The sequence below is a fragment of the Pseudorca crassidens genome, chromosome X, assembly GCF_039906515.1.
Source record: "Pseudorca crassidens isolate mPseCra1 chromosome X, mPseCra1.hap1, whole genome shotgun sequence".
Taxonomy (NCBI): domain Eukaryota; kingdom Metazoa; phylum Chordata; class Mammalia; order Artiodactyla; family Delphinidae; genus Pseudorca; species Pseudorca crassidens.
Genome location: NC_090317.1, coordinates 40,247,001 through 40,271,633, shown reverse-complemented (window position 1 = coordinate 40,271,633; position 24,633 = coordinate 40,247,001). Strand labels below are relative to the sequence as shown.

General features: G+C 36.6%; 1 protein-coding gene across 2 annotated transcripts in view; it reads left to right on the top strand.

Annotated features, from left to right (window-relative positions):
• The first annotated feature begins 4,428 nt into the window (after positions 1 to 4,428).
• Positions 4,429 to 24,633, top strand: part of RADX (RPA1 related single stranded DNA binding protein, X-linked) — a 71,857-nt gene continuing 51,652 nt past the window's right edge. For both annotated transcript variants that reach the window (XM_067724633.1, XM_067724632.1), the window contains exons 1-3: positions 4,429 to 5,171; positions 12,659 to 12,801; positions 14,116 to 14,308. In XM_067724633.1, coding sequence (XP_067580734.1) covers positions 4,529 to 5,171; positions 12,659 to 12,801; positions 14,116 to 14,308 — 979 coding nt within the window. In that variant the 5' untranslated portion in view covers positions 4,429 to 4,528. The remainder of the gene's footprint in view (positions 5,172 to 12,658; positions 12,802 to 14,115; positions 14,309 to 24,633) is intronic.

Below are 24,633 nucleotides of genomic sequence, written 5' to 3'. Positions count from 1 at the left end.
GTTTGAGATACTGAGGGGCAAAAGGAGTCTGGAACCATTGTTATGGTGAGCCTGTGTTAGAGACTTCTGTTTAAGTACATTCAACAAGTAAATCAAAACAGATTTGCCATCTGATAGAAAGGTAACATAGGAACATCCTTGATTCCAATGAGGTAGGGAGTATTATAAGCTGTGCAGATACATCCTTGTATATAGAGGCAATTTAGTTAATAAAATCATCAAAAGCAGCATTAAAAGGGAAAGATGTTGGAAAAGGGCAGCATTATGCTGAAGGCTGTAGTGCTCTGGTTGCCAGGCAGCCACTCTGGGGCCCTCTTTTGTTACCGTGGTGATGTTTGGAGAGCTTACCTAAATACTCTTTGAGATAGCATCTGAACTCTCCACATCCTTTTAGCACCAACTAGTCATGACACTTGTTTTTCCTCCTCCCCCACATCTCTACTCATACTGTTATAATCTTATGAATTTGATGAACCTACAAGTGTACCTCCAATGCCCAATGCACTTGGCCAGAGAATGATGCTGATTTGTCTACCCAAGGCAAATAAATGAAAGAACAGTTAAATGAATGAGAAGATCAACCAAGATTATTCAAATAAAAATAACCAAAACAAGATTATTCAATAAAAAACTGATATATCAGGGGGATAATCCAGGATCTGTGCAACCTTATGTCGTGGAAAGGACATTGGCTTAATAAGCAGGAGTCTTGGCTAATAGTTCTGATGCTCTGTCACTTACCACTGTGTGATCTTGGTCACAAGAGTCCCGTTTTCTGGGCCTCAGTTCCTTCACTGTAGTAAAAGAGGGTTGAATTATGGCAGTCGTGTTTTAAAATTTTCTGGTCACAATCTATAGTAAGAAAAACATTTTACATCATGATGCAGTATACACATATACATACCAACAAATCTAAAATAAAAATTTTATGAAGCGATCTTTACGATTACTATGTATGTGTGAGGTACTCTGACATTTTCTGTTCTAAACTTTTTCATATTTTTAGTTGCTGGTTGTAACCCAATAAATTGACTTCATGACATCATTAATGTCTCACCACCCACAGTATGAAGAACACTGAACTAGTTAGTGGGTATATAATGGCTCCTGTAGTTCTAGAATTCTATGATCTTATGTTATGCCTGTATCTTCTTTTTAGAATAATAATAACAATTGCTAGCATTTACTGAACTCTTAGTATGTGCCAAACACAGTTTTAAGCACTTTATCTATATGAACTAACTTAATTTTTCAACTACTGTGAATACTTTCATTAGTCCAATTTTAAAGATGAGGAAAATCGATGTGGCAGATAATCTGCACCAAATTTAATGGACTACCAAAATAAATTTCATGTTGTATTTGAAGTGTTTTGAATATCTCAGAACATCACCGTTTCATGAAATAAAAGTAGTGTAGCACCTGCTTTTACTATTTTAAGCTTTGGAGGGCACTAAAACAAATTGTCCAGATCTCAGGGGAGAGAAAAACTCAATAACCTAAATGATACCTATTATTGGCTCTAAAAGTCTTATTCTATTATTGTGTAATTAATCCCAAAACAGGTGCTTATAATGCCTTCAGAGAACATTCATACATAGGTGTGATAACTATTCAAGTAGACACCTTAATTCTCAGGGAGATGCACTATCAGCAGATTGTCAGTAGAACAATACAAAAGACTTCAACTGTGTTCTCATAGTTAGTGTATATCTTTATTGTGTGTGGTATTGTAAAAACAAACATGGGTGCTATTTCTTCCCAATTTCAGTAATTATTCAACTACTGAGCACCATTGCCAATATTCATCTTTTATGAATTAGATAGACTCAGAATATGATGATACAATACTATTATGTATAAATTCCACTGAGTATATAGTTTAGGGGGTGCTGATGGAATGGATTTGAAAGATTTAAAACCAGTTCTTCTTGGATAAACAATAGAGATGGCTGATATTTAATGGCTCCTGCAGTAAATCCAATAAAACCCCATAATTTCATTTATTCATTCAACAATTACTATTGAGCACATGCTATCTGCTGGAATACTGATTTTTGCACTGGAGATGCAGCAGCGAACATAACAAAGTACCTACACTCGGGGAGCTTACTTATTTTGTGTTTTGTAAGTTTGGATTTTTGTTTATTATATTTGTTTACAGAGAGGCACACATATATATTCCCTTTGGTGGAGAGGTAGTGGGAATTACATGTTTCATTTATTTAAAATATTTGAATGCCTTTTACTTATAGCAATAGTGAAAGAACTATAGGAAACAATAAAGAAAAAGTCAATTTCTACTCTCAAAAGGCTTATAGTCTAGCTAAACTAGTGGCTCCTAACAAGGGGTGATTTTGCCCCCCAGGGGACATTTGTCATGTCTAGAGATATTTTTGGTTGTTACAACTGGGAGGGAAGAGTAGTGCTACAGGTATCTAGGGGGTAGTGGCCAGGAATGTTTCTAAACATCCTCCAGTGCACAAGACATTCTCACAACAAATAATTTTCTGACCCTAAATGTCAACAGTGTCCAGGTTGAGAAACCCTAAGTTAGGGAGATGAGCTACATACATTAGAAGTTTTGTTTTTAATTACAAGGTATTAAATGATAAATGTTAAATGAGTGATACATACAAGGTGATACAGATAAGAGAAAGATCATTCTAGAATAAATTGATTATGGGAGGCTTCATGAAGGAAGTGGGGCTCAAGCTGAAGTGTTAGGTCACTCTTCTGCTCAAAACAGAGGAAAGCCTAAAGGGCCCTTCTACCTCTCTGACTTTATCTCCTACCACTCTTCCTCTCACGTCTCCACTCCAGTCAACTGGCTTTTTGCATTTCCTTTAAAATATCAAGCATGCTTCTGTCTCACGGAACATATTCTTGCTGTTCCCTCTGATTTAAGTGTCCTTTCCCAAGAAGTCCACACACTCCCTCACTTCCTGCAGAACTCTGCTCTATTCAATCTCTTAATAGAGAACCCTTCCCTAATCGTATTGTATATAAAATATTAACTCCTGCCCCCTCCCCTCCCTTTCCCCTTAACATGTTTTTTGGTTTCCAAAGCAAGAGTGTACCAGGCCTAGAGCAGACACTCAAGAAATATATGTAGAATTAGTGAATTAGTTAAATATTAATAATGGCAGTGAGAAGAAGCTTGAGTAAAGGAGCCTGACTACTGTTATCCATAATGGCCTAGAACAGTGCCTGCCTCATGGTAGGGACTTCATAAATAGTGAATAATGAATGATGAAAAGAACAGCCAAGGGAGATTAATATAATCAAAACACGACTGTTTCTATCTTTGAAAAGTATTCTTAGGACAATTACTATGTTCTTTGTATACTGGCACATCTGGGTACATGGAATAAATGTTTTATTTTTAATTCTGACTATTCGTATCAGCTTTTTCACATTACATTCATTCCGTATACAATCCTTGTAGTTTAGAAATGCAGCTTCTGAAATTCTATATCCTACCTGTATGTTAAGCCAGGTATTGTATAAAACATAAGTATATATATATTTTTTGTTTGTTTGTTTGTTTTTGTGGTATGCGGGCCTCTCCCTGTTGTGGCCTCTCCCATTGCGGAGCATAGGCTCCGGACGAGCAGGCTCAGCGGCCATGGCTCACGGGCCCAGCCACTCCGCGGCATGTGGGATCTTCCCGTACCGGGGCACGAACCCGTGTCACCCTGCATCGGCAGGTGGACTCTCAACCACTGCGCCACCAGGGAAGCCCCATAAGTATATTTTAAGAAGTGTAATCTAAAGGCAGCTCTCCACCAAGCCAGTTCTATAATTTTATGGCTTCATTTGCACTTAATCACGATTTAACCCACCCTGCACTCAGTGAGCCACTACAATTACGCGAATGCTAATAACAATAACAACTAATGTTTATGGAGGACTTTTTGTGCTAGGAACTGTCCAGAAGGCTGTGCATACATTATCTAGTTTTGTTCATACTACAGGAGACCCATATTATCACATTCACGTATATCAAACTCTAATTTACCTTCTGTGGCTGGCCCAAGGCCAAAAGCCTGGAACTCCTGAGCTATGACTACTTGCCTCCCGCTTCCAGCCACATTCTCTTTTCTTGCCTCTCTGCACCCTCCTTTCCAGAAGAGCCACGAGGCCTCCTCCCCCGCCCTCTTGCTACTTTGTTTTGGAAACCATGGCGACCAACGCTTTTCCCGCTTCTATCCTGGCAAATGGGCGGGCACTAGGTTGGACGACCCAGTACGTATCCCCGGAAGTGACTGACTAGTAACAGTGCGGGGAGACAGAAACGTGCAGAGCGAGGAGCGGAGCCAGAGAGCTGACACGTGCAGAGCGAGGGGCGGAGCCAGAGAGCTGACGCACGCCCTCCTATAGGCTTCGTAGCTCCTCGACTGGGCGGAGCTTTACCAGTCAGCCCGGGCAGAGAGCAACCGTCGCGCAAGCGCGCGCTCTCATTCTCTCAGCCTCTGACGGGGAAAGTTAGGTTTTGGGAGCGAAGAGGGTACGCAGTCACCCCGCCATGTCTGGTGAGTTAGGTCAGCCGCAGGAAGGCCCGTCACATTCTGGGCTCTATCTGCCGAACCCTGAGGGAAATGAGGCTGAGGTCCAGAGAAGTGTGAACCAAAGGGTCGGTGCCCCAAGGCGCAGGTCCTGGATCCAAAACGTTCTTGAGCAAATAACGAACTCACCTCGCCGGTGTAGCACCCCGTCGGAGGTGGTGCCTGTCGCTGTTTTGGCCGTCCAGAGGTACCTGTTAGAGGGTGAGCCACGCGACATGGAACATAAACCTCCGCTTTATTGCTATGATGTGACGATCTCGGACGGGGTGTTCCGTGAGAAGTGCTACCTGGACCCCAGGCTGAATTTTCTCGTATATAAAAATATTCTCAAAGTTGGCATAGAAGTGAAAATTTCCAGAGTCTCGTGTATTTACAACGAGAAAAGATTAGGCCAGGGGATCCTGTGCATAGATAACGTCCACTGTGGGGAGCCCCTGGACTCTATTTCTTTAGAAATTCCCTTCAGAAATAGAGCGCACCGGGAAATCCCGGAGAGGCCGTTAAGAGGCGGAAAGAGCCATTACCTGGCCCTGTGGAATAACGAAGATCCATATGGAGATATCTGGTTAAGCAACAAGCGACCTGAAGAGCACAATTTTAACGGTAAGTAATTGGAGGGAACGACGGAGGGGTTAAGGTTTTCGGGAGCTTGCTTTAATGGGAAAGGAAACGAAGGTGCTTTGGTATTGTTAATTATAAGCCGGGAGTGGTAAGAGACAAGCTTTGATGGGTGACGGGGTTCCAGCTCGCGTCTTGCTTTGATTGTAAAAGTGGTCATTCAGGAAATGTCCGAATACATCTTAAATTTAATCTGACGAACGTAGTGATGTTGCAGTCAGTATTCCTCATGTGTTCGTTATACGTTTGACTACAGTGGAATTCATCCTAGTTTTAGTCCCATTCCAGTCATGGAAGTAGTACTTTCTGTGTTGGTTGGAAAGTGTATAGATTTGAATTCGGCATAAGCGTTGTAAATATTTGTGGTTTTGCCTGTTTTAACTGTCGTTCAAAAAAGGATGTTCCGTGATTTATTCCTTAATAATTCACATTTAATGAAACGCCATTTTCTATACCTTTGAGTGTGGCAGTTATGTAAATGTTGTTTTTTGAATGTGTGATTTTGTGGGAAAGCTTGGAATTCTCATTTTTATGTTTCTTATTACTTACCACGAACAATACTAACCTGAGAAGTTCAGTTCTTCTGTTTCAGAAGTAGGAAGTTAACCTGATAATGCTAGCTCGTCCGTCATCAGCAAATGCTCTAAAGTATATTTTTATCTGTAAGAGATGGAATAAGGGGAATGATAGTACTACAGTGAGAGGCCCGCGTACCGCAAAAAAAAAAAAAAAAGTGTAAGACCCAAGTACAGTAAAGTGTTGATGACAAAATATAGAAGTGGGTATATTGGTGTTCTTCTCAGGTTTGCTGTATGTTTGAAATTTTTAATAATAAAATGGGTGGAGTAAGAGACCCTTTTTGCCTTCTCGTATGCCTTCAACTTTTCTCTTAAGATGGGGAAAAATGAATTATATTACATTGCATGATTTGTTATTTCCACTTCTCTCAAACATCTTTAACGTACATCTTTTTATACACTTTTCCATAGTATGGATGTACCATGATTTTAATAACCATGCCCACATTAATGGGTAATTTATAATTTTAGGCAGTTATTGGTTTTTCAGTTTTAAATCCAGTGCTGAGCATCATTAAGATATACCTGTATTTGTTAACTATGTGCAAGTATTTCTGTTGAATGGTTGGCTTCCTAGAACTGAAATTGCTGGGTTAAAGACTATTTGACTTTTTTAATTAAATGGATATTGACAAAGCAGCTTCTTAAAAGGTTGTGCTAATTTACATTACCACTAACATATATACGACAGTGCCCAATTCCCTGTACTATTATTTTAAATTATATGTTTTGACTTTTTCTAATTAATTTGTAGGATTTCTTTGCTAATGGGTATTAAGTTTTGCCTGCCGTATTTTGCAAATTATTTTCTCCCACTCTGTTCCTCTTAGTTTTGTGGTGCGATTTTGTGCTTTTAAAACTTTTCTATTAGGTGTAGTGTGTACACAGTAAAATAGAAGAGTCTTAAAAATACAGCTATCTATATATATATCTGTGTAACCACCCTCCTAGATCAAGATATAGAGCATTTCAAGAACCCCAAAAGGCTCCCTCTCCTCGTTCAATATCCTATTCTAAAGGTACCAATACGATCTCAGAGGCAGCGGTTTAAAAGGGAAGTTAGGGGAATTCCCTGGCGGTCCGAGTTAGGACTCCGCGCTTCCAGTGCTGGCGGCCAGGGTTCGATCCTTAGTGGAGGAGCTAAGATCCCGCAAAGCTGAGGGCGCAGCCAAAGAAGTAAAATAAAGTAAAAAGGAAGTTAGACTGTGCCACTCTCCTGCCTAAATCATTACAGTAGCTCCGCACTGCAAGAAAATCTAGACCTACCCAGGTCCACGTGGCGCTACGGCGGTTGGCAAACTGTCTGTAAAAAGCCGGATAGTAAATCTTTTTGTCTTTGCGAGACCTATGGTCTCTGCTGTAGCTGTTAAACTTTGCCATTGTTTATGGAAAGCAGCCACAGAAAATATGTAATTACATGGGTTTGGTTGTGTTAAAACTAGAACTTTATTAACAAAACCGGGCAGCAGCCTGGATTTGGCCTGAGGGCCGCAGTTTGCGGAGACCTGACCTACAAGGTGCCCTTACGCGCCTTTCTAACCGCTCTCCTCCGCCATTTTGTTTTGGCCACGCCAGCCGCCTTTTAAATCTTTAAACCTCCAAGGTCTGTCCTGCCCTCAGGTACTTTGCTCCTGCTTTTTCCTCTTTCTGGAAAGTTCCTTCCCATCCTCAGGTTTCAACTCAGATATATAAAATATATTAGAAAAGGGCTCTCTAAAATATGCATTCCTTCCGCATTTGTTGTTATTACATCACCGTGCAAATGCCTTTCATAGAAGTGGTAACACACTGAAATTATTTTCTTTTCTTTCTTCTCCCACTAGTTTGTAAGATCCAGGAGGGCAAGCACTCTTTTTTTTTTTTCCCTCACTGCTGTGGCCTGTTTCTCCTATACCCAGAACAATGTCTGGAACATAGTAGACATCCAATACAGGTTCATTGAATAAAGGAATGAATGAAATAAATTACATTCCTGGATTTTCTAATGTTGAACCACTTTTGTTTCTACTTGGTCATGCTTGTTATTGTTATATTTGTATATTCAAGTGAATTTGGTCCATAAGTTTTGTTATTTTTTAGGAGAGTACTATTTCAGTTCGATTTTGATATCAGGTTAATTAATATTAGCCTAGTAGGATGAGTTACCTGTTTTTCTGTACTTAGCAGAAATCATGTGTTCATTGAAAGTTTGGTAGATTTTACCCCTAAAACGATTTGAACCTGGGACCTTGGGCCGGGATTGGGAATTGGGAGAATGATTCCTTTTCAGTTTTTTGAAAAAGTGGTAAAACCAATAATGCTTTTAGTGCGTTAAAAGCATTAAAAAAGCACTCCCTGGTGGGCTTCCCCACCAGGGAAGCCCAGTAGTCTACATTTTTAAATCTCTGTCTTGTCAGTTACATCCCCTGATGCATTCCTAATGTTTGTGTCTTCACCCTTTTTTATGGTCAGCCTTGCCAGAAGTTTGTCTACTTTCTTGGTATTCAAAACTAACAAAAGACTTTTAGGGCTTCCCTGGTGGCGCAGTGGTTGGGCGTCCGCCTGCCGATGCAGGGGACACAGGTTCGTGCCCCGGTCCGGGAAGATCCCACATGCCTCAGAGCAGCTGGGCCAGTGAGCCATGGCCGCTGAGCCTATGCGTCCAGAGCCTGTGCTCCGCAACGGGAGAGGCCACAACAGTGAGAGGCCTGCATACCGCAAGTCTATATTGGGGAGATGTTTCTACTTTATTTTTGCTGTCCTCTTTAATTCTTTTTACTTCCTTTGTTCTTTTTTTGGCGGGGGAGGGAGGGGTTCTACCTTTTTGAGTCCAGTGCTTGGTTCATTTATTTCCTTGTTTATTTCTTCCAAAAGCTTTAACAGTTCTGAAGTTTCCCATGAGTACTGCTTTGGCTGTATCCCCCAGGTTTTGAAGTATAGAAATTTCATTATTACTCCTTACTCATATTTTCTGATTTTAAATTTGAGTTCCTCTTTACCCCCAAAAGGTTAGAAAAAGCTTACTTATTAGACATGAAGTTACTTATTATATGAAGTTTTTAAATTAAAGTATTCCATGTCCTTATTTTATAATCTATTTTATTTGCCCATTCCTTTGAGAGGAATATTGGCTTCTCTTTATGTTGGTGGTTTTGTTCATTTCTCAACATCTAAGTTTTAGATGTTGCTGTAATGTGTAAAGTTTCATAGCTTGTTAATACCTTGGTCGATTTTACTCTATCAATATAGAATGTATCTCTTAGTCCCCCTTTTTTTTGGCGGCACAGCACCGCATGGGGCATCTTAGTTCCCCCACCAGGAATGGAACTCATGCCCCTCGCCGTGGAAGCACAGAGTTTTAACCACTGGACCGCCAGGGAAGTCCCTCTTAGTCCCTTTTTGCCTCAAATTATATTTTGTATATTTTGATAGTACTGTTTACCACTTCCACTGTCTTTTAGTTAGCATTTAGGGCAGTGATTTTCAAACATGACTGGGCATCCATATCGCCTCAAAAGTGTTTTAAAATTCAGATTGCTGCACCCCATCACCAGTTTCTGATTCAGTACATCTGCCCTAGAGTTTACATTTCTTTTTTTTTTTTTTTTGCGGTACGCGGGCCTCTGCCCCACCAGGGAAGCCCTAGAGTTTACATTTCTAACACATTGATGCTACTGGTGCAAAGGCCACACTTTGATAACCACTAGCCTAGTGTATGTATCTTTGTTCATCACTTTATTTCCATTTTGTTTTAGGTTTCTTTCTACAGCCAAGATTTTGCTTTTTGACCCAAACCAATTCTTTTTCTTTCAAGAGATGAATTTAATCCAATTAAATTTAATGTAATTAATGATTATACCTGTTCTTGCAGTCCTGCTTTGTTTAGTTTATGCCATGCTTTATTTTTTTTAACTATTTTTTTTGCTTTCACAGGATTAAAAATTTTTTTCTTCTAGTGCTTTAGATGTAATATATTATATTTTTATTCTCTTTAATGTTTTAACAAAATCATTTGAACTTACATTTTATGTCAAGCTCCAGAATTATTTAGAATTTATAATATTCTCCTCCTGAACAAGACAAGAGGTTTAGGACTCTACTTGATCATGATGTAATTTGGCATACTGCTACATTGGATTTGCAGGTATTTGATTTAGGATTTTTGCCATCATAAATGTTTTGGGTTTATAGTTTTCTCTTTCGTACTATTTCTGTCAGAATTTTTCAGGATTTATCTAAGTTTATAAAATGAATTGGTATAATTTCTATATTTTATTGTGCTCTAGAACAACTTATAGTTAAGAGAAAGAGCTATTCTTTGAAAATTATTAAAATGAAAATTGTTAAAAACCATATAAACCTGGTGCAATTTTGGGAGGTCATTATTTGTGAACTTTTTCATTTTCTTGCATGGTTATTGACCTGTTCCAGTGTTCTTCTGTTCCTTAGGGCAACAATATTGGTAATTCATATTTTTCTAGAAGATTATCTATTTCACTGATAGTTTCACATTTAGTGATATATAATTATATATAGTAATCTTTAAGATGATTTTCTCTATGTTTATAGTTGATCACATTCCAAACATTATTTTTTTGTTTGCTTTCTTCATGGTTGCACTTATTAAAGTTTTACCTTTTTATTAATTTTTCCAGGGAATTGGATTTGCCAGTTATACTGTTTTCTAATTCATTAGTTTCAGTTTTTAATCTTTATATTCCTTTCTATATTCCTTAGATTTATTCTTTTGCAGTGGTTTTCACTGTACGGTCCAAGGACCCCTAGGTGTTTCCCCAAGATCTTTTCAGGGGATTTGCAATGTTAAAAGTATTTTCATAATAATAATATTAAGGCTTTATTTATCTTTTTTTACTCTCATTCTCTCAGAAGTATAGAGTGGAGTTTTCCAGAGGGTACATGTCATGTGACATTGAAACAGACTGAATAAATGCCAAAGAAAATATGATTTATCCAGTTGTCTTCTACTAAGATAGACACTGAAGAGATTTGCAAAAATGTAAAACAATGCCACTCTTTCCACTACATTTTTGGTTTTGGAAAATATAGTCATTTTTCAAAAATATACCTTTTTATTATACATTAACAGGTTTATTATTGTTGTTTTAAAGGAATTAATGAATATTTTAATTTCTTAGTTTTACTTTATAGTATGGTAAATATGATAAATATTACCCACATAAACAAAAGCTTTTTGAGGTCTTCAGTAATTTTTAAGACTGTAAAGGGGTCCTGGGACCACAAAGTTTGAGAAACACTATTGTATTGCTTACTAACTTTTTATATTGAATATGTAGTTTATTATTATTTTCATTCTTTCTTTTGATAATGAACCCACTTATTTCTATGAATTTACACAGATTCCTCATTGTCTATGTATAACCTGTAATTTTTTTTTAGATTTCAGAGATATGTATATTCTATGAAGTTAATGAGTTTTTTTGTTTGTTTGTTTGTTTGTTTTTACCCAATCTGGGAAAATGTTAACCAAGCACGTATCTGATCATGGCTAACTGTCTGGACTCAATTGTAGCAGAAACAGTGGCTCTTACAACTGTGGTTTTATAAAATGTTGTAGCTGTTGAATTTATTCCGGCTGGTAAAGGTGGTATATGTACCTTCATTGATGAAGAGTGTTCCACATACCTTCTAGATAATTCAGAGGTGATCTACAATTTGTTTGACCATATTTAAAAGGAAATCACTTAATTACGTCACATCAAATATTAGGATCTGTGATCCTGGGCTAGTAATGTATTGGGAGAATCTGGAGGGAAATTTACACAAGATACCCTAATACTGAAAATAGTGTAGGGGGGGCAGTGTTAATGGTATAATTGTAGTTATAAAAGGCCATTTAAACTTTTATTGAAAAGAAATTACAAGAATGGTTTTCATGCCAAAGTTGAGTAGGTGATACATTATATAAATAAAAATGGAAGTGGAGGATGCCTTAAAGAAATAAATATTGGAAAAAATACAAATACACATTTTAAAAGTTGGGACTGTGGGCTATGAGAGAGCAAAATGTGGAGAAAATTGCAGATGGAACCCCTCTTAACCAAGGAAGAATAAAATTAGAAATACAAGTTAATCTTTTAAAGATGGTGAATAGCTTTTAAGCAGTTTTGGCACTTGCTAGCAGGTTTGGAGATTAAAACATTTCAAAGTAAATTATATGGCGTATGAGAAGGTAATATGTGCTATGTAGAAAAATAAAATGGGATGGAAGATAAGTAAGGGGATCAGTTTTCTATAGGGTGGTTATGGCTAACATCACTGAGAAAGTGACCTTTGAGCAAAACTTGAAGGAGAAGAGAAAGTCACTCGGGTATCTAAGAGGAAATCACTTGGGTATCTAAGAGGAAGACATTCCAGACCCAGGGAACAGCAAGTGCAAAGGCCCTGTTACAGGACCATGTCTGGAATGTTTGGGAAATTTCGAACTTATACATATGAGACTAAGGTGAGGGCAGTAAAGAAATATATCATGAAACAATTCTATAAGTTAAATATATAAGTGCCATGGAAAATATTCCATGGCATTGAGTTTTTTCTTAAGGGAGGTAAGTTTCGATCCAAGTCTTCCAGGAAGTAATTACACAGTTTGATGAGGTAGAGGGCATTCCAGATGGAACATTCCATCTAGATGTGTTAGTTAACATAGGTGTTTACCTATATTCTAGTCACATAGTAAGTCATATATATATATTAGCTATTATTATTAGGGATAATATTTATTACTAAGTTTTATATGTGAGAAGTATACAGACTGGTTTAGCTGGTGAGAAGGAGTTGCTTTGGGTATGATCTGGCTACCATTTTTAACCAATAAAATAGAATTTTGAAATTACCATGGCATATTTAGTAGGATTTTTTTTCTTTTTTGTATTCTAGATACCAGAATAATTTCCCTTTCTCACCTTGAAATGACCTGGTCTAACATAAGGAATTTTCCTGCATTGCTTGTGAGAATCTTGCATAAATCAAAACTGCGATACTATGGAAAACCCAATAAAAAGATGATTGAGCCATACCAGGTATAAGTAGTGATAAGATATTATATGTTAATTTAGCACTCATAAATTATAACTTACAGACCTGACTCTTTATTAGGATAATTTATGTTTAAATAACATATTTTAAAGTGCAACTTAATAATTTTAAAAATGAACAAATATATATTTCAAGGTATTTTTCTATGTAGTTTCTTATAGAAAAAGAAGTTCTTTCTGTATTAGTGCCCTTTAGTTCCCTTGATCCAGCTGGTCTCCTTCACACCTTTTTCTGTATCTTCAACTTCTTCTTTACTGTGCTTTCTACACCAGCATATAAATATAGTTTAGTCTTCCATTTTAAAAAGGAAAAAAATCTCCTTTGACATCAGGACTCCTGTATTCCCTCTGTCCTTCTCTTCAGGCAAGCTCCTTGAAGTAGTCTACACTATATGTTTTCACTTTCTTGCCTCCCTTTTACTTCTCAACACAATTAGTTTGACTTTTTGCTTCAGCTGGTAACTCACCAGAGACCTTCTAATTGTCCAATCTATCTGACACTTTTCTGTTATCTTGACACTCTATGCCATATGGTGCTGATTTCTGTCCTGTGTTTTTTTTTAAACTTAACATTTTACTGTATTTCCACATGTTATCAAGAATTATTTTAGGTGCTTTATTAAGCTTTTATAGTAAAAGTTATACATATTTACAGGGAATTTGGAAAATGTATAAAGATATATAAAGTTGATAAATAATATCAAGCCAAATCTTACCACTCAGAGAGAACCACTGTTAATATTAAAGTGTATTTTATTCCCCTTTTTTATATGTGTATATCATATATATACACATATCTTTGATATCATATGTATGTCATAGATAGCACATCTATGCATATATGTATGCCTATCATATATTACATATAACTATGGCATATATCATAGTAAGTTATCTTACAAAATGGGAATCATATTGTATATAAAATTTTGTATCATTTAACATTTTCTTAAGTATTTTCTCATATTACTAAAAATTCTTCATTTATAACTTTTCATCATTACAGAGTCTCTCATATCATAAACTATTCAGTGATTCTTCTATAGTTTTGCTTCCTCATTCTTAAAATAAAATTTGAACACCCTGTAGATTAAAGTAACAAATATGCATGTGCTTTTTTTTTTTTTCCTTGAATGCTTAAATTCTTTTTTTTTTTTAAACATCTTTATTGGGGTATAATTGCTTTACAATGGTGTGTTAGTTTCTGCTTTATAACAAAGTGAATCAGTTATACATATACATATGTTCCCATATCTCTTCCCTCTTGCTATGCATGTGCTTTTACTCTTTTTTAACTAGACCTTTTTGGAAGTTGCTGACAGTTCAGGCGCTGTGTCAGTGATTATGTGGAATGCCCTGTGTCCTGAGTGGTATAAAAGTTTGCACGTTGGTTTAGTTCTTCTGCTTCAAGATTATTCTATTAAAAAGAGTCACCCCCTCAGGATGCAGCCTCTCCCTGTGGATCCACAGATCAAACTAATTTCTACAATGGGTTAAGTATTCAATGAATTTGTTATTTTATCGCTATTTTGTTTGTATAAATTTGCAAAGTACCATATCAGTCAAAAGCCCTTAAAAATTACTGAAGCTGTTAGAACCTGACAGACTTTAAATTCTTTTGTCCATAAAAATTTTTGAGCAATCACTTAATAAATATGTTTATTTATTATTGCATTTTTTAAGAAAAATCATCTGAGATATGTATTGTTGATTAATGAAATGAGTGCCGCTTGGGATGTACTTATTTTCTTTCATTTTTTGTATTAAAATATTAAATTAATGACTTGAAGATAATTTTTGGTACTACGAGGTGCTATTTGAAAAGGCTTTTGTCAAAATTTTATTTTGAAATAATTTCAAACTTACATAAAAGTTGAAAGGATAGTATGAAGAACTCTCATATACCTTTCACACAGATTCAACAATTGGTAACATTTACCTTTGCTTTGTCATTCCTCCACTACATACATATACACACATACACACACACATATGTATTTATCACCTCTGAACCGTTTGACAGTAAGTGGCAGCCATCATACATACCCCTTTACCTCTAAACACTTCAGTAATATTTCACTCTATATTTCCTAAGAACGAGAACATTCTATTATGTAATCACAGTATAGTTATCAAAATCAGGAAATTTAAAATTGATACAATACTATTATCTAACCTATGGTCAATATTCAAATGTTGCCAATTGCTACAATCTTGAAAGGGCTCTTCCTGATTAGTATTGAAATCACAGTACTGACATCTTGGCATCATCCTAAATATTTTGGGAGCATTAGAATTAATATAGTAAGTGATTGCTTTAAGATGTGGATGTGGTTTTTTTTGCATTTCCCTTTTTCAAAATTGTTGGACACATCATTCAACAATTTTAAGCATTGTTTTTGGCTTGTCATAGTTTTATACTAGACCTTTATTTCTGTGTATTCTGAACTCCCTAGCTGACCCATTAAGCTTAATTATGTAAAGAATGTTCAAATAATGAAGCCTTTGTTCACTGTTTACTGAAATATATGTTTAGGAAAATCTCATATGATTCTCTATTAAAATCTTAAGCATTTGGTAGACATCAATCTTGCTGGATGAACAGGTCATTACTTAGATAGTTTGGTACAACCAGTCCATAATCTCATTACTCTTTATTACAGGAGAAATTAAACTCATATTGCTATTGAGACTTAATTAAGAAAATGTAGTAAAATTTGGCGAGAGGAAGCTAATTCAAAATGTGTATTATTGTGTCTGCCAGTTTATAAATTCTTTCCCACAACCAAGCATCTCCAGGTGACAAAATTGCTTTAGTAAAAATTGAGACATTCTTTGTCAATAACAGATAAAGTAAGTAACTTTGTCAATGTCACATAATAAATCACTGGCGTAGTGAAAATTGAAACCTAGTTTTCCTGATACCTAATCTAGTGTTCTTTTTACTAAATACAGTGTTTTCTGGTGTAAAGAAAATTAATTTCTATCACAGTTTTTATGTGTCTGTGGACAAATCTAGAAATGTGTCTGTACTAATAGCTGCTTCTAAACCTTAAAAACATATGGAAAGTGGGACAATAGACAGCATGTGACAAGTAGATACAGCCATTAGAATGTAGCAGTGAAACTGATTGAGCTGTATGCTACCTCTGCTACATAGAATTATAGGGCCAGATTTTCATAATGGAAACTCTCTTTTTAGGATATGAGAAGCTATTTACATTTTCAAGTGAATAATTGCAAATATAGAAATCGTTTTTAAAGTGAGAGCCTTGATGAGAATATATTGAAAACGTTCCTTTTAGCCTTTACAACAGTCTTACTTATTAGTGTTAGCATCAGTCTCTGTTATCCCATACCTTTTTGATAAGTAATAGGACTTTGTTCCTCTTTATCAGGGGTCAGCAAACTATTTCTATAAAGAACCAGACAGTGGGCTTCCCTGGTGGCGCAGTGGTTGAGAATCTGCCTGCTAATGCAGGGGACACGGGTTGGGTTCGAGCCCTGGTCTGGGAAGATCCCACATGCCAAGGAGCAACTAGGCCCGTGAGCCACAAGTACTGAGCCTGCGCGTCTGGAGCCTGTGCTCTGCAACAAGAGAGGCCGTGATAGTGAGAGGCCCGCATACCGCGATGAAGAGTAGCCCCCGCTTGCCACAACTAGAGAAAGCCCTCGCACAGAAACGAAGACCCAACACAGCAAAAATAAATTAATTAATAAACTCCTACCCCCAACATCTTCTTAAAAAAAAAAAAAAAAAAAAGAACCAGACAGTGAGTACTATAAGCTGTGCAGGCAGTATAGTCTTCTTCACAACAACTCAGCTCTGCCTTTATAGAGTGAAAGCAGCCAGAGATAATATGTAAACGAATGGGCTTGGCTGTGTTACCGTAAAACTCTATTTGCAAAACACAGGCATCCATCTACAGGCCGTAGTTTGCCAAGTCTATGTGTATAAGTAGATGTCAATACTGGCTGTACATTAGTATCACTTGGGGAGCTTTAAAGAATCATGAGCACCCCACCCTCAGAGATTCTGAATTAATTACTCTGAAGAGGGGACCAAGACATTGGTGTGTCTCTAAAACTCCTCAGGTGATTCTAATGTACAGCCAGGGTTGAAAACTATTGATATATGATCTTTTAAAACCTCAGTATGATTAATGATCTTTTGAAGGGAAAAAAAGTTTTGTAAACCATGCTAGGCACAAGGGACACAAAGATAAGTAATATAGAATTCTACCCTTAAAATTAGTCTAACAGGGTAACATATGTAAAATGAACAAATTACAGTAAAATGAAAGACTGCTGACAGTAAACAGTAAGAAAAAAGAATGAATGGAAGGGGAGAGGAAATGAACAGAAATTGAGGAAAGAATGAATGGTCTGGAGAGTGGGAGAATGGGTTGAATTGGAGAAAGTATAAGTGAGGGTTAGGAATAATAGCAGGGTAGTTTAAATGTTATGAGAGGAAAAATGAGAAAGCGTATGTAGTTGGGGCCGGTTTGGTCAGTTTAGGAATAAAGATCTGATAGCATCACTGCCCTCTAGGTGTCGATGTTGGAAGACAAATTATTGGGGTAATTTAGCTTGGTTTATTTTTTCATACTTACACATATAGTTCCAAGTTATACAAACTAAGATGCAATTTTTTAAAAAACTAAATAAATGGAAGCTTATAAAGATGAAAATTCTATTGCAAAAAAAAAAGGACATATTTGCTGGTAATGTATGCTTTGTATATTGCCATTTTGTATATCATTCTGTCCCCGTATACAAAATAGTATTCAGTTGGCATACACAAATAATAAACCTTTTAAAGTCTTGAGATTTTCAGACTGTATGGCATAATACATATTGAGATAATAGCATCAAGTGTTTTTGGTTTGGGGCAAAGGAGGTTTTTAATTGATTCAAAATCCTAGCATTTTAGAGCTGGGGGTGACCTTGAATATAACTGAGTAACTATGGCTATGAAAGTGCTTTGTAAAATGCAAACCATTTTCTAGGTGCAAGGTGTAATACAAACCTTCCTCACTCATATATGAAAAGGTAAAAGTGAATTTTCTAGTCACATGGATGGTAATAGGCAAAAAAAGAAAGAATTATTTTCATCCTGGTTTAATCTTTGTTTGCTACATAGCAAATTCTTAGAAAAATATTACTGGCATTAAAGAAATAGAAAGCCCAGATAGTTCTATAACTGTTAAAGAAAATGAACCAGAGGTTTAAAATCATCTCACAAAGAAAATACCAGGCAGGTACCATTTTACAGGCAAATTCTAGCAAACATTGAAGGAATGTACCATTCCAAAACTATTCCAGATAATAGAATAAGAGGGCATACTCTGTAACTCATTCTTTGCTACCAGTATAACTTTGATAATCAAAACCAAACAAGAATATTATTAATGAGGAAAATTAAAGACTAGCTTCCACTATGAACATATGTACAGATATTCAAAATTGAAGATTAGCAAACTGAATTAAGTTATATGTGGAAAATGATCACACGCTGTGACTAAGTTGCATTGTTCTCCAGCAATGTGAAGTTGATTTTACATATGAAAATCTATAAGTGTCACTCACCACACAGATTAAAGAAGGTCATCCTAATAGAGGCACAAAACACATTTGCTAAAATTTTACACACATTCATAAATTTTAAAAAGAAAATAGCGAGAAAAGGAACCTTCCATAATTGATAAAGGATGTTTGCAAAGTCAAAACATAACAAGCACAACTTTTTTTAATAAATTTTTAAATTTTATTATTTTATTTTATTAATTTATTTATTTTGGCCGTGTTAGGTCTTCATTGCTGTGCGTGTGCTTTTTCTCTGATTGCGGCAAGTGGGGGGCTACTCTTTGTTGGGTGCGCAGGCTTCTCACCACGGTGACTTCTCTTGTTGCAGAGCACGGGCTCTAGGTGCGTGGGCTTCAGTAGTTGTGGCACGTGGGCTCAGTAGTTGTGGCTTATGGGCTCTAGAGTGCAGGCTCAGTAGTTGCGGCGCACGGGCTTAGCTGCTCCACGGCATGTGGGATCTTCCCGGACCAGGGCTTGAACCTGTGCCCCCTGCATTGGCAGGCGGATTCTTAACCACTGCACCACCAGGGAAGCCCAACAAACACAACTTTTAATGGGGAAAATTTAGAAATGCTCCTTTTTTAAACGGGGAACATTGATGGTCTCCTATTACTATTTCTGTTTAATGTTGTACGGGCTCTCCTAGCCAATGTGAGAAGATAAAATCCATTAAAAGCATAAGAATTTTTATTGAAATATAGTTGACATAGTGCTGTACAATACTATGTTAGTTTCAGGTGTCCTACATAGTGATTTGACATTTGCATACATTATGAAATGATCACCATGATAAGTCTAGTAACCATCTGTCCCCAAAGAAAGTTATTATAATGTTATTGACCATATTTCTTTTATTGTATATTACATTCCCTTGGCTTACTTGTTTTATAACTGGAGGTTTGTACCTCTTAATTCCCATCACCTATATCATCCCCCCTCCCCTGGCAACAGCCGGTTTATTGTGTATCTGTGAGTCTGTTTTTCATTTTGTTTGTTTGATTGTTTTGTTTTTAAGATTCCACATATAAGTAAGACCATATGGTATTTATCTTTCTCTGTCTGACTTATTTCACTTAGCATAATACCCTCTAGATCCATCCATGTTGTCGCAAAGGCAAGATTTCATTATTTTTAATGGCTGGGTAATATTCCATTGTATGTATATATAGACTACATCGTCTTTATCCGTTCATCTATCAGTGGACACTTAGGTTGCTTCCATATCTCGGCTATTGTAAATGACACTTCAGTGAACATTGGTGTGCATATACCTTTTCGAATTAGTGTTTTTGTTTTCCTCAGGTAAATACCCAGAAGTGAAATTTCTGGATCATATGGTAGTTCTATTTTTAATTTTTTGAGGAACCTCCATATTGTTTTCCATAGTGGCTGCATCTATTTATAATCCCACCAACAGTGCACAGGGTTCCCTTTCCTCTACATCCTCTCCAACATTTGTTATTTGTTGTCTTCTTTGATGATAGCCATTCTGACAGGTGTGAGGTGGTAGCTCATTGTAGTTTTGATTTGCATTTCCCTAATGATTAGTGATGTTGTGCATCTTTTCATGTGTCTGTTGGCTATCTGTGTGTCTTCTGTGGAAAAAATGTCTATTCAAGTTCTCTGCCCATTTTTTAATTTGGTTGTTCTTTTTCTTTGATGTTTGTTGGAGTTCTTTATCTATTTTGGATATTAACCCCTTGTTGGATTATCATTTACAAATGTCTTCTCCCATTCAGTGAACTGTCTTTTCATTTTGTTGATAGCTTCCTTTGGCGTGCTAAAGTTTGATGTGGTCCCATTTATTTTTGCTTTTGTTTCCCTTGCCTGAGGAGACAGATCCAAAAATATATGCTAAGACCAACGTCAAGGAGCATACTGCCTCTGTTTTCTTTTAGAAGTTTTATGGTTTCAGGTCTTACATTTAAGTCTTTAATCCATTTTGAGTTTATTTTTGTATATGGTGTGAGAAAGTAGTCCAGTTTGATTCTTTTGCATATAGCTGTCCAGTTTTCCCAACATCATTTATTGAAGAGGCTATTTTTCCCCATTGTATATTCTTGCCTCCTTTGTCATAGATTAATTGACCTTATAAGCATGGGTCACCAGGGCTATATGCTCTAGGAGTGCCCCCTCTGTGGGTTGTGTGGGCCCTCCTGTTGTAGTTGACTACTCTGGGCATGCTGGCAGCCCCGGGGAGGGTGTTGAGTGGGGCCATGGCTTGTGCCATCCTGCTGGTGGTTGGGGCTGGGTCACTACAGGACTGGCTGCTTGGTGTTGGGGGTGTCCCAGGATCCGTGCTGCTCAGCTGGTGGGTGGGTAAGCCCCTGGAGCTAATAGGCTAGAGGAAGGACTCCAAATTAGCATTTGTCAACACCAGTGTCCTCCTGGTAGGAGTTCCCCAAAATGGCTGCCACCAGCATCTGTGTCCCCAAGAGAGTCCCAGTTGCCTCCTGCCTTTCTAGGAGGTTCTTCAAAATTAGCAAGTGGGTCTGACCCAGTCTCCTTTAAAACTACTACCTACCTCTGTGCTGGAACTCAGAGTATGTGACATTTTGCATGTGCCCTTAAGAGTGGAATCTCTTGTTTCCTGTAGTCCTCTGGCTCTCCTGCACATAAGCCCTGCTGCTTTTCAAAGCCAGATGTTCTGGGGGGCTCATCTTCCCAGCGCAGGACCCCCAGGCTGGGAAGCCCAGTGTGGGGGGCTCAGATGCCTTGTTCTTGGGGAGGACCTCTGTGGTTATGATTATCCTTCCTATTAGTGGGTCACCGACCTGAGGGGGGTGCTTCCTGACTATATCACATCTCCACCCCTCCTATCTGACTCATTGTGGCTTCTTCTTTATGTCTTTAGCTGTGGAAAATCTTTTCTGCTAGTCTTCAGGTCATTCTGTTAGGTAGTTTCTCTGTAAGTTGTACTTTCGGTGTGTCCACGAGAGGAGGTAAGTTCAGGGTCTTCCTACTCCACCATCTTGGCCACCCACCAAAGGCATAAGAATTTTAAAGAAAAACACAAAACTGTCATTATTCACAAATTAGATCTTCTACAAAGAAAATCCAAAATAACACAAAGTATTAAAAATAATAAGAAACCACAACGTGGTATCGCCTCACACTGGTCAGAATGGCTATCATCAAAAAGACTACAGATAATAAATGCTGGAGAGGGTGTGGAGAAAAGGGAACCTTCCTGCACTGTTGGTGGGAATGTGAATTGGTGCAGCCATTATAGAGAACAGTATGGAGGTTCCTTAAAAATCTAAAAATAGTTAACCATATGATCCTGTAATCCCACTCCTGGGCATATATCTGGAAAAGACAAAAACCCTAATTCAAAAAGATACATGCACCCCAGTGTTCATATCACCACTATTTACAATAAGCAAGACATGGAAACAAGTACCCATCAACAGATGATTGGCTTAGATGTGGTATACATACATACATACATATATATATATATATATATGTATGTATATATATATATGTATGTATGTATATATATATATCTCAATACAATGGAATATTACTCAGCCATAAAAAAGAATGAAATATTGCCTTTTGCAGCATGGATGGACCTAGAGAATATTATACTTAGTGAAGACAGAGAAAGACAAATATTATATGATACCACTTATATGTAGAATCTAAAAAATAATACAAATGAATCTATTTACAAAACAGAGACAGATTTACAGACATAGAAAGCAAACTATGGTTACCAAAGTGGAAGGGGGGGGGGAAGGATAAATTAGGAAAAAGGGATTAATAGATACAAACTACTATACATAAAGTAGATAAGCAACAAGGATTTACTGTATAGCACAAGGAACTGTATTCAGTATCTTATAATAACCTATAATGGAAAATCTGAAATATATGTATAAATATATATTTAGAAATATATTTATAAATTAATATATGTATATATACTTTATATATATATAAATAAAGCTGAACCACTTTGCTGTATACCTGAAACTAAAACAATATGGTAAATCAACTATACTTCAATAAAATTGAAAAAAATAGGGAATTCCCTGGCAGTCCAGTGGCTAGGACTATGCACTCTCACTGCCGAGGGCCCAGATTCAATCCCTGGTCAGGGAACTAAGTAAGATCCCACAAGCTGCATGGTGCAGCCAAAAAAAAACAAAAACAGAGAGAGAGAAAAAAATAAGATACTGGCAAAGCTAGCTGTAACAGCAATATACCAAAGTCAGTTGATTTTGTACACTCCAGTAACAAAGAGTTAGAAATTATAATTTTAAAAACATAATTTACCTTGTCAAAAATAACTATAAAGTATCTAGAAATAAATCTAACAGAAGATATGGAAGACCTATTTGGAGAATATTTTAATACTTTTCGAAAGACACTAAAGAGTCCCTAAATAAATGGAGAAATATCCCGTGTTCCCAGGCAGGAGGTTAGTCTCAGTTTCATAAGTATGTCAAGTCCCCCCCAAATTGATCTATAAATTTAGTGCTATTCCATCGGATTATTTTTTCTGGAACTGACAAACTGATTCTAAAATTTATGTGGAAGCATATAATTATCAAGAATAGTTAAGACACCTCTGAGGAAAAAGAATAAGGGGCTGAAGAGAGAATGAGGACTTGTCCTACAAATATCAAGAATTATTATAAAGTATAACCATGTAGTATTGGTATAGATATAGACAAACTGACCAGCAAATCATAATACAAAGTCAAGAAACAGCCCTAGACGTATAAAACTTTGATATACAACAGATGTGCTGTGCAGATCATCAAGGAAGGAAGAGCCATTCAGTAAATAGTATTGAGACAATTGATTATATATGAGAAAAAAATTACATTATATCCCTAACTCATACCGTATAAAAATAAATTTCAGGTATATCAAATACTTAAATGTGAAAGGCGAAACTTTTAGAAGAACTTATAGAAAGTATCTGTTTGACTTTGGGATAAGGAAGGATTTTTTGGATAGGACACAGAAATGGTAGCCATAAAAGAAAGATTAATAAACCTAACTACATTAAAATTAAGAACTTTTGTTCATCAAGAGACAGCCCCCCAAAATGAAAAAACAATCCAAAAACTGGGTGAAGGTATTTGCAATGGTATAATCAACAAGGGATTAGTATTCAACATATATAGAAACAAGTAATACAAATAAATAAGAGAAAGACAATCCAGTAGAAAAATGGGCAAAAATATGAACAGGTATTTCACAGAAGAGGATGCATGAATGAACTATAGGTTTATGAAATGTTGTTGAACATAATTAGTAATAAGGGAAGTGCAAAATAAAACCACAGCAAATTGTCATTTTCTGTCATTAGACTGACAAAAACTAAGAAATTTAGGGATTTCCCTGGCGGTCCAGTGGTTAAGACTATGCACTTCCACTGTAGGGGACACAGGTTCGATCCCTGGTCAGGAAACTAAGATTCCGCATGCCGCGTGGTGAGGCCAAAAAAAAAAAATTTTTTAACAGTACCAAAATTTGGAGAGAATGTGGCTCAGTGGGAATTCTTGCACATCACTGCTGGAACTGTTAATAGTTTAAATAAATATTTAATATTCAGTAAATATTAGTAAATATTTATTAATAAATAAATAATAAATACTACTTTAGGATAGTTTGAAATTATCCTATAGGGTGGAACATTTGCATATTTTACAATCCAGGGTTTCCCTCCTGGATATAATACCTTAGAAAGCTTTTGCCTGTGTGTACAAGGAGATATGTAGAAAAAGCTCATAGTGACCATGTTTGTAACAACAGAAGCTGGAAATAATCCAGATGTCCAGCAATACAATAAAGAGTAAATAAAATTGTAGTATATCAACACTCTGGAACGTTATTCAGCAGTAGAAATGAGAAAAAAATTGCTACATGCAGCTGCATGGATGAATTTTAGTACCATAAAGTTAAGTGAAAAAAGTAGCCCTAGAATACTGCATTATGGTAAAATTCCATTCATTTAAAGTTCAAAAACAAAGAAATTCAAACAGTATACTATTTGGGCAAGAACACATAAGTGATTAAAAAAAACCTCTTTTTTAAATTAAGTATATGATGAAACACAAAATTTAAGGTATGGTTAACCTTTAGTTGGCGAGATAAGTGGATGTGATAATGTCGGAATAGGTAGAAGAAAGCTATTGATAATGATCTAGTTGTTAGGTTTAGTGGTGGGCTCAAAAGTGTTCAATCTATTTTTTGCTGTGTGATGTATAT